The sequence below is a fragment of the Nannospalax galili genome, unplaced genomic scaffold (genome assembly GCF_000622305.1).
Source record: "Nannospalax galili isolate Female #2095 unplaced genomic scaffold, S.galili_v1.0 scaffold1497, whole genome shotgun sequence".
In the NCBI taxonomy this organism is placed as follows: Eukaryota; Metazoa; Chordata; class Mammalia; order Rodentia; family Spalacidae; genus Nannospalax; species Nannospalax galili.
The window spans coordinates 4,147-15,160 of record NW_008339004.1 but is presented as its reverse complement, the minus strand read 5'-3'; the positions used below and the strand labels follow the sequence as shown (position 1 = coordinate 15,160).

The following is an 11,014-nucleotide window of genomic DNA, read 5'->3' as shown; positions in this document are numbered from 1 at the left end:
ATATATATTTTTTTTTTTAAATTTACGTGTATATGTGTGTCTGTGTGGGGGTAATGTGAGTGCAAGTACCCTTGGAGACTGTCAGATCCCCTGGACTGGAGTTACGGGTGGTTGGAGCCACCCTGTGTGGGTGACAGAAACTGAACTCAAGTCCTTTTCAAGAGCAGTATGTACCGCGAACTTCTGAGCCATCTCTCCAGTCCCCTTAAGATACTTTTTAAGAATGTTATTACATTGTCCCCAGTGGTCTTGTTAGAAGGATTTTTTTTTTTTGATTTAATAAAGTTTTATTTTTCCAAATGTACAGTTGATTGAACCTATTTAGGCATCTTCACCAGCAGCTGGGGCATCGCCACCCTTTGTGTTTCTGGTGTAAATTACTTGGGCTCTGTGTTTTGAAACCCTTTACTAAGGAGCTCCTGAAGGGCTGCCCTGGCCAGGGAACCTCGAATCTTCAGTCTCTCAGAGACCACGGCTGGGGTAATAAGTTTATAGTTGGGAACTTCCTTACAGAGTTTGTCGTATGTAGCCTTGTCAAACAGGACCAGGTTGTTGAGCTTGTCCCGAACTTTGCCTTTGGACCACTTCTTCTTTTTGGCCTTGCCCCCCAGACTTGTTTACTGGGTCCTTGTCTTTCTTAGCCGATTTCCCGGCGTCCTTCTTCTTCTTGTCGTCCTTGGGCAGCATGGCGAAGCTCCGTACTCGTACTCTTTTAGATAAACTATTAGTCCATTTTCTGTTGCTGCAACTGAGTAACCCAACTGAGCATTTTATTTTATTTTATTTTATTTTATTTTTTATTTTTTTTAGACAAGGTCTCTGTGTAGCCCCAGCTGGCTTGGAACTCACAGAGATCTACCTGCCTCTCCCTCCCAAGTGCTAGAGCTAATGGTGTGTGGCACCATGCCCAGATCATTGTAGCTGATTTAAACTTTTTTCTAAATTGTCTAAAATTTCTGTCATTTTATTTTATTTTATTATTTTATTTTATTTTATTTTATTTTATTTTATTGGGTTTTTGAGATAGAATCTCACTCTATAGTCTAGACTGGCCTGGAACTCACTACTATCCTCCTGCCTCAGCCTTCTAAGTAGTAAGATTACTACCATGAGCCACCATACCTGACTTAAACTGAGTACTCTACAAATAATAAAGGTTTATTTGGGCTGGGGCTATAGCTAGTACTAGAGCATTTACTTATCACGCACAAGGCCCTGCATTCATTCCCCAGCACCACACATACACAAAAAAATAAAGGTTTATTTGACTCACAGTTCTAAAGGCTAGAAGGTCAAGGTCAGGCAACTTCATCCAGTGAGGATGTACTTGCCATTGGGGACTCTGTAGAGTCCCACAACAGCATGGGCCATCACAGAGCAAGACAGAATAAGTGTGTCAAACACAGTTCATGATGACAAGGCCATTTCCTTAATAATCCATAAGTAGATTAATTCATTTATGAGGGCCGAGTTCAGTCATGTTTCAAAGGTCCAACTTCTCAAATTTGGGGAACACATTCAAACGTTTGTAGATGGCAAAATAGGTATATCACATAGACTATCTGAATGGAACTCGGGCAGACTGAAGTTGGTTCTACAGTGATTTGTCTCCTGGGACCATGTGTTTATTTATTTATTTTTTTATTATTTTTATTTTATGTGTATGAGTGTATTGCCTGCATGTATGTGAGTGCACCCATGTCGTGCAATGCTGCGGAGGTCAGAACAGGGCTTTGGATTCCCCTGGAACTGGAGTTAAGGACGGTTCGTAGGTGGGTGCTGGGAATTGAACCTGGATCCTCTGCAAGAGCAGTCAATGTTCGTAGGTGGGTGCTGGGAATTGAACCTGGATCCTCTGCAAGAGCAGTCAATGTTCGTAGGTGGGTGCTGGGAATTGAACCTGGATCCTCTGCAAGAGCAGTCAGTGCTCTTAGCTACTGAGCTATCTCTCCAGCCCCTGGGACCATGTGTTTCCTACTTTGTTAGGAAAGTTATATTCACTCACAAGGATCAGCAGATATATTCCATTCCCCAGAGCTTACCCCCTAATTCTTCTGAACCTCAGTTTCCCTGTGTATGAAATGGAGACGGCAGTGTGTGCCCTCCAGTGGTCATGGAAGTTATGTGAAGAAGAGTACTTGACAGGTATCAATAAAACCCATGTTCGTGTAAACCATACTCATCACTGTATAGGAGAGGTACAGATGGCCAAGGCTGGCTTGGGTGTCACCAAATGAGTTCCCATCTCCAGACCAAGAGCTGTATCAGTACCTGAGTTGGCTTCTGCCCTTCTCAGACATGGGCCTCTAAAATTTATACAGCAATGGATACTCGTCTGCTCCCAAGATAGGATTGTGGCCTGCACATTCCCCAAGTGTGATTATTTCTTACCCTGCTGTCTCTCTACAGCTCTACTCTACAAGCCTGTGGACCGGGTGACAAGGAGCACACTAGTTCTGCACGTGAGTCGCATCCTCCCAAAGAGGCCTGGGTACTCTCCTGTCCTCAGCCCAGCTAGGCAGGGCCTCTTCACATGGGTCCTTTGGCTTCTCCTGTCTTTATCACCTGTGCCCAGCTCTTCCTCTGCCACATACCTTTTTATTGAGGATGCAGAAGTAAGGGAATCACCTGGAGGTTGCTGGAAGACAGAAACAGGATCTCCAGGTACTCCGCTGGGACAGACAGGGAGGAAGCATCCTGCTCCACATGGGCAGGAGCAAATGGAGAAACTGTAGCAGTGAAGTTTGAGCTGAGGCTCCATGGTAGATAGGCTGAGTTAGGGTCCAGTGGGCTGGTAAGGTGCCACAGGAGACTCACTGTCAGTGCCTTCCTCATACTGAGAAACAAAACCAGAAAATAAGAACATCTCTAGTCTTGCTGCCTTGGAGGCTCTGTGTGTGTGTGTGTGTGTGTGTGTGTGTGTGTGTATTTATATTTATATATTTATTTATAAGTTCCAGGTACATATTTTAGGAATTTTGTGACCCATTCACAAAAGCTTGTGATGCCTCCGTTTCTGTTCTTGCTCCCTTCCCACTGAAGAGCTTCCCACTAGAGGGCTTCCTCCATACAGACTAATGTGTATGAATATCTTCTTTAATTACTCAGAATGTCACACTTTAGTTTTTCCTTTTAATAGCATATTATGGAGATAATTGTTCCACTTTGGCCCATGCAGGTCTGCCTCATTCTTTTTTAAGCTACATAACATTCTGTTGTGCAGCAGGATCTTGCTCTATGACCTGGAACTCAGGGTCTCACTGCTTCAGTCTCCCAAAGACTGGGATTACAGGCATGTATTACCATGCTTAGCTTTTTAAATTCTTTTTGGAGTATTTGGATGGAGAGTCAAGCCCAGTAGCTACCTGGGAGGTTGAAGCAAGAGGACCAAGTAAACCCAAGAATTAAACATAGTAAGAAAGACCCTGTCAAAAAAAAATTTTTTTTTTGTTTCTTTTATTTTCCAGCTTGGTCTACATAGCAAGTTCTAAGCCAGGTAGGGCTTTATGAGACACTGTCTCAAAAAAAAAAAAAAAAAAATCAGAGAGAGGATGGAATGCATGGATGCTGTGCTCAGCTCGCTTTCTCACTCACACAGTTCAAGTCCCCTACTAGGGAATGGTGCCACCCACAGTAGATAGGTCTTTCCACCTAAATTAATGTCATCAAGATAATCCCCCACAGGTCAGCCAGATGATTCTAGATTGTGACATGATAACATAGTTCAGAGGTTCCACAGGGCAGCCCAGCCATTTGACTCTATGAGATGCTGCCATCTGCCCAGGGCTGTTGACTGACCCTGACATCAGATGCATGCCTGTCAAAGGATTATGGTAGGGAGAAGGCAAGCTGCCTGGGAGTGACGGGGGTAAGGAATGGGCCTGTCAACCAAGTGCCTTGCTGTGGCCTGTTCTTCTCTCTAGGTTCTGTGTACAGTTAGAATTGGGAGTCTAAGCTGGAGGGAGGGGGCTTGTTTCTTGACAGAAACAAAATGTTTTCCTAGTTAGAGGTTATCAATATTCCTGTTTGTGTACAGAGAAGGCTGAGGCTCTCCTCTGAAGGAAGGTGAGCCAGGAAGACAATGGGCTTTCACCCTTCCTTGTAAAGACCAGAAGTTCTGGGCCAGGACCACCTCTGCTCCTAAGAGGACCTGCATCAGTGTCCAAAGATGTATTTGGTTATGAGAAATGAAAATGAGGGAATGCTTCAGGCATCTAGTGTGTGCAAGGGCCAAGAGTAATGCTAACTATCCTGTGCCACACAGAACAGTCGCTGTTCCTCACTCCACTATGACAAAGAATTTATCTGGCCCTGAATGTTAATAATGCCAAGGGCTAGCTAGAAACCCTGCCCTAGATCCTTATAGTGGTAGCACCTCTTACCTAGGTTTGTTGGCATGCTGCTGATCTGTTTCTGGGATGGTGATCCCCCAGGTGCTTAGAGAGCAGTGGGCTGCATTGAGAGCAGTGGGCCTGCAGCTCTGAGCTATATTCAGTTTGTGGTTTGCACACAGTGCTCTGTGCCAGTCCTGTTCTAACTCTCGTCTTTTTGCCTGGAGCAGGACTTGCTGAAACATACTCCATCCAGCCACCCTGACCATTCCCTGCTGCAGGATGCCCTCCGCATCTCACAGAACTTCCTGTCTAGCATCAACGAGGAAATCACTCCCCGCCGACAGTCCATGACAGTGAAAAAGGGAGAGGTGAGCATGACTAATAGGGGACATGGGGCGTCCTCAGGCTCAACACAGAGCTACTCTCTGGTCCTTAGCAGATGGCTCGGCACAGCACGGGAAATATATTGCCCTTGGGGAATCTATGACCCTGGCAGGGTACAGTACAGTCATGTGTGCAGGGCATCAGGGTGAAGTCACAGAGATGACCTTGCACTTTCCATGTCCACATCAGCCCCTATCACTATCCCTCACTCAGCCATATCTGTCTTTTTCTGCTTCCGTTGAGTTATAACTGAAGAGTTCCTCGTTGTTTCCCTCATACTCAGCAGCTCAGGGTCCCTACCTGAAGTCAGCAGGGGGATGGCAGTGTTGGCCTGGATTCTGCCTGCTCCCTTCTTTCTGGTATTCTTTCCCTGGAAAACTGTTAACACTGATTTAAGAATTTAAATAGGATGACAAAGAGAAGGATCCACAGTATTTATTGGAGACATGAGACTGGCTGAAGAGGTTGATGTCACCCACCCGAAAGCTTCTCCTCCCTTCTCTGGAAGCCACTCATGGCCATTCTACATGTCGTCAGTAAGCAGGCCTTGGCTCTGCCCTTGCCACTTCTGACCCCTCCAAGGAGGAGCCCAGAACACTGCTAGGCAGGTACCTTATCAATTGGACAATATCTGGTGAGGACAGCAGAGGTATAGGACAAGGAGCTAGTGTCCAACATGTGCATCCTTTGTCAGCAGTGCTCTCAAAGTTAGGGAAACTAACCTACAACCTCCGGGGTCTTGTGCAGGAACAGGAGCTGTTAGGCCCACATAGGAAACAGGAAGGGCATGACGCTAACTGTAGCCACCTCTGAGAACCACCTCTTCCTCTTCTGGCTGATGCTCAAGGTGCTTGGTGACGGCAAGTGGTAACCTGCCCAGCACATTGGGTTTCTTTTCTCACCTCCTACACCGTAGTGACAAACAGGCTGTTGTTCTTGGCCCTTGTCCTTTGCACAGTCTTCTGGGAAGAGGTGCCCTGCATGTTGAGCTGAAGGTACTTATGTACCCATATTCTAATTAGACTTCACTATGAACCAGGGGCCTGGTCACATTTCTCCTGGTAGGCCTGGCCTAGGAAATGCTGGGGACTGTCCTTTCAGTTCCACTCACCAGACTTGTCCAGGCTCTGGAAGGAAGTTGTCTTGGACTCCATCCCAGGATTATGAGGACTACTCCCCGGCAGCCCAGCACTTCTCTCCTCTGGATCTTTTCTTTGTCTTTGTAATAGGATGGGAGCATCTCCTTGGGTACCTGGGCTGGTCCTCAAAGGGGTGTGATTTGTGGGAAAGAGCAGCAAATGGCAACACTCTTGGCCCACCGTGTCAGCTTCTCAGTTATCATTAAGGCCTCTGAAAGGGAAGTGAGACCCTAACAACCCCTGGGGAAGGATGTTGAGTGCAGCAGAGGTTCCCACTTGGTTGTTCAGTGTCTATCCCTAGGGGACATGGGAAGCAAGTCTCATCTTGAACAACAGTGGGCCTCGTGCCTGGTTTTCACTTAAGGCCATTTAAAGTGAGCAAAGCCTGTGGCCACCCCATCAGCAGTCCACTATATCTAATTGGATGTTGTATCTGTGTCTGCTAAGAGCTCACGTACTGGTTGGGTACCTGCTGGCTTCACCAATCCTCCCTGGTACTTCCACTCTTTTTCTTCTGTCAACTGTTCCTTTATGAGAACGTTGGCCTCTGGAGAAGCAAATGCATAAACCCTTTTTCCTTTGACCCTCAATATGGGGCCAAGTCTGCTCCCATATCCCTGCCTGCTGTTTAGGATCCCTTAAGAGAAATAATTAAGATCGTTTAAATTGGCTGCCTTAGGGCATTGAGGAAGATGAGATGCCACCTGAGAATTGGCAGCTAAGCCACTGTTCCTGCATGTGTCCACAGACCTGGTTCTGGGTGGTCACAGCCAGAGTCTCAAGGTAACTGATTAGGAAGTGTTAAGGGTCAGAGTGCTTTATGAGGATGGGGGACTATCTGTATTCTTTCTAGCACTAGAAGGACATTTACTCATTGAGGACGGGTCGTTTGGAGGTACACAACTGCCAAAGGGAAAGAGGACTCTGAAAGTTGCAGTTCTTTCTTATACCCTTCATCAGGGGCAGACATTGCTAAGCACTCATATTCTGAGCTCCTGAGTGTCCTCCTCGGTGTCCTCCTAAGTATGCAGTACTTAATACAGTAGAAACGTCCGATCCCGCTTTGATCCTTGCTGATTGTAATACTGATTTGGGACCACTCCTTTTCTTCCTTGGGCATCTATGCTCAGGGACAGTGGGCCCTCCACTGAGTTATTGTGAAGCTGAAAGTATTTCAGGATTTTTCATATAGACCGTGTGAAACTGAGAGGTGCAAACAGGTAGGTGCCCTCTGTGTAGGAGGTGTTGCAGGGTACCCTTTATATCACTAGCCAGGAAAGAATTTGTAGGCCTCCTAGAGGTAGAATGAGAGCTTCATGTTTTTTTCCAATTTGAATTTGCAACTGGGGAGGATCTGCACTTTGGAAATACCCATTTTTGCCAAACATGGTGGCTCATACCTATAACCCCGATATTCAGGAGGTGGAGGCAGGAGGATAAAGAATCCAAGGCCAGCCTCAACTATATAACGTACTCAGGGCCAACCTGTACTACACTAGACCCTGTCTCAAAAACAGAAGAAAAGAAAAGAAAAACTCTCATTACCCTTTTTACCCTTTGTACTCATCACTCACTTGTGGGTATGTGAGATTGAGTAGCAAGTTCCCAAAGGGAGAAAGAATCTGTGCCTCTGAGTTGTCATGACTCCGTAGGGTCTGGAGCCTTCTCCTTTTTATAGGTGAGGTAGATGGAGTCACAGGGAGGTGAATGTAACTTTTAGCTTGGTGTCTTGCAAGTCTTAGGCACTGGTTAGAGCCACATCCTTTGCTGCTTCTGGTGGGAGCAGATCAAGGTAGAGCTGGACTCTCTTTCTAGCTTCCCTGACAGTTTCATTAAGAGAGGTAGCCCCGGAGCTGGAGAGATGGCTCAGCAGTTAAGCACACTGACTGCTCTTGCAGAGGACCGGAGTTCGATTCCCAGCACCCACATGGCAGCTGCGAACCGTCCTAACTCCAGTTCCAGGAGAATCTGAAGCCCTCTTTCTGACCTGTGTGGCATTGCACAACACAGGTGCACTCATACATGTAGGCTCGTATACATAAAATAAAAATAATAAATAAGGGGCTGGAGAGAGAGCTCAGAGGTTAAGAGCACTGATTGCTCTTGCAGAGGACCTGGGTTCAATTCCCGGCACCCACATGGTGGCTGCAAACCGTCCTTTATTCCAGTTCCAGGGGAATCTGAAGCCCTCTTCTGACCTCTTTGGGCATTGCATGGCACGGGTACACTCACATACATGCAGGCAATACACTCATACACATAAAATAAAAATAATAAAATATTTTTAAAAAATTTTTTTAAATAAAAAAAAAAAAAAGAGGTAGCCCAGGTCATCCTGGATGAGTCAGCGCACTGTAGAGAGACCCAGGTGTGAGCCCTGGTCAGGACTACCAGCCCTACACCTGACCTCCCAGTGAGGTTTCTGTTTCTTTATGCCTTTCAGCCAAGTCCCCTGACTCTAGAGCGGGCCCTTTTTGGAAGTGTCTGGGCAGCATTACAGGTAGCTTCCTGACTGAGTAGTGGCCAGCAGCTGCCCTGGCAGACCACATGCTGGCCCCAGCATACCAGGAGCTGTGAGGAGCAGGAACTGCCCTGAGGGGGGCACCCTTCCCAGCTTCTGGATCAAAGGATCTTGCAGGGAGTTTCCCTGCTAAGCCCTAGTCCTGCAGGCTAGTGGGTGGGTGCTCACTTGTTTAGCTGAATTAACTTCACAGTTAGATAACTAGATTCCTGCTGCTGGGTAATTTCCTCCAAGTGGTTGTTGCCTGTCTGTCTGCTTCAAGCTCTGCACTATGCGCTGCTAGAGCTTGCAAGAGTGTGGGATGATCCCAGTTCCATGCCTGGGATCTTAGAGGCCCCTGCCTGTGGAGAGGGGTAGGCAGTAGGTTCTGAAGAGATGCTGTAGGAAAGCCAGGGGAATAGCACTAGTGAAGGCTGTCTGAGAGGCACTGAGACTCAGGCAGAAGAGAACATAGGCCTTCCTGCTGGTGAGTAAAAAGAGTTGGGGACTGGGAATGTTATCTCTGTGGTAGAGTACTTGCCTACCATGTTTAAAACACCAGGTTCCATCTCAGTACCCCACCACACACGTACACAGGAAGAGCCAAATAACTACTGTTAGAGAAGTCAAACCTTCTTAGCAAAGCTTGCAAGTGGTGTTTTGGAGAGGGTGGTGGGCAGAGGTGGGAGAAGGGTGAGGTCCCAAACTGCCAAGCACAAAGCAGATAGTGTTTGTCTGAGTACCTCTTTGCTTAACTTCATGATGAGTGGGCCTAGACTGTACAAAGTCCACAGTCAGAGCAGGGGGCTTGGAACTATAGATGTAGCTCAATAGTAGAGTGCTTGAAATGCCCTGGATTCAGTCCTCAGCTCTCCCCAACAAATAAAGCAAGAGATGGAGTGCAAATGAGCTCTGCCTTCTAGGTCCCTGGTAAAAGCACAAAGCGCAGCAAGGACCACAAGCAGCAGTACATAAGACTGAGAAGCTGTGTAGCCAAGGCAAATGCAATGACAAGGTTAGGCGCTTCCTTCATCTTTCATAAACATTTGCCAACAGAGCTTGCCTTCTTAGCTTGCTGGAACCAGGGTTCTAATTCGTTACAGTAATGCAGGCACATTATTCACCTCCCATCCTGCCTTTCTGCATGAAGTAGTAGAGCTGGAACCTGCCACATAAGATGTTCTACAAGGTGCTTGAGATGCTTTGTGGGACACTGTCTCCTCACAGGACCTCACACCTAGTAAATAGTGCTCAGCAATGTTGCCAGCTTGCTATTGCTGTAAATCAGCATCATGGATCCCAGGCCCTACCCCTGAGAAGGGTATCATATCTTGTGATATTCTTTTTTAAAGTTATTGGTTTGTGAAATGCTTGCTTTAAAACTATTGGCTGTATAAACGCGGGATTTTGTGTAACGGTTGTAAAAGCCTATATAATCTTTACCTAAAATTGTCTCAGGGTCGATCGCTCTAACCAGACCTGCATGTCCTGAAAGGACAATTGGCCTTAGCCAGCTGGTTTAGTAAAACTCTGTTTAATTTTTGCATCTCCGTACTCTTACATTTGTTCTTCAAAAGAGACCCACGAAGTCATGGACCCTAACATTTTGGGGGCTCTACTCGTGCATTTGTTCTCCAGAAGAGACTCACCGAGTCATGGACCCTAACACCAAAAACTCCATGCCACTGGATGGATGATGTTCATAGCACCAGAAGGTGCTGGGCAGATGGTTGGGAAGGAAAGGAACCCTTATGATTCTATTCAGCAATGGACCCCGTTTGCTGCCCATTATGGACATGCCAAGCAATGCCTTCAAGTATAATAATGGCTTGACCAACATATGTGCAACTGACAAACTTCTAATTGGATAAGGCTATCTCCTAAGGGTGGATCACACATCTGGTGCTGTAGACCAGGCCAACCCCCTGTATTGAGAAAGGCTACAGGCCCTAGCAGGGAAGCCATTACCAGTATGCTCCTTAATGAATATAGTACACCTACTGGGATATGCTCTAGGCATCTGTATTTACATTCATGTTTGTTTAGCTGTGTCTACTTCCATTTGTCTTTACAGTAGAAGAAACACCACTGAGATACATCAATGGCCATGGCTTGAAGGTGAATAATAGGGAGGCCCAAGAAGTCACTATCTCGCCATGATACAAGAGAGATCTCCCTACGTCTGTCATTTCCTCCCAGGCTCAGGGACCTTAGTGGAAGATTGGTGGAAAGATTGTAAGTGCTGGAAAAGGGTGGAGTGTGTCTCAAGGGGCACTTATTCCTCCGAGGGGTGGAGCCTGCTGTGGAGAACTGGCTTCAGAGAGTTAGTTGTGGAGAGAGAGTGGCAGAGAGTCAGCCATGGAGGGAGGAGTGTGGGTGCTCTCTTGGAAGCGAGCAGTGTGGAAAAAATGGCCGTGGTGTCTTGCCTGCGTGGATGTGATAGGAGCCATTTACCGACCCTGGAACGAGACCTCAGGTCCATGGGTTGTGGGTGAAAGCTAATGGAGAGTGTGGATGGGGTGTGGAAGCAATCTGGAACAGCGGGCCGCTGAGTCAGAGCAGAACAGGGTGCCAGATGTTCACCTTTAGTGGAGTGTTTGCCTTTGTAAGTTACTCTATTTTCCCCTACCCAGGATATAAACTATGAAAATTTCAGA

General features: G+C 46.7%; 1 protein-coding gene and 1 pseudogene across 1 annotated transcript in view; one reads left to right on the top strand and one right to left on the bottom strand.

Moving 5' to 3' along the window:
- Positions 1-4,702, top strand: part of LOC103734698 (BCR activator of RhoGEF and GTPase) — a gene marked incomplete at its 3' end in the record, with an annotated part of 98,432 nt that extends 93,730 nt beyond the window's left edge. The window contains exons 7-8 of the mRNA XM_008833757.2: positions 2,410-2,462; positions 4,562-4,702. Coding sequence (XP_008831979.1) covers positions 2,410-2,462; positions 4,562-4,702 — 194 coding nt within the window. The remainder of the gene's footprint in view (positions 1-2,409; positions 2,463-4,561) is intronic.
- Positions 262-687, bottom strand: LOC103734693 (annotated as a pseudogene).
- Positions 4,703-11,014: the final 6,312 nt, after the last annotated feature.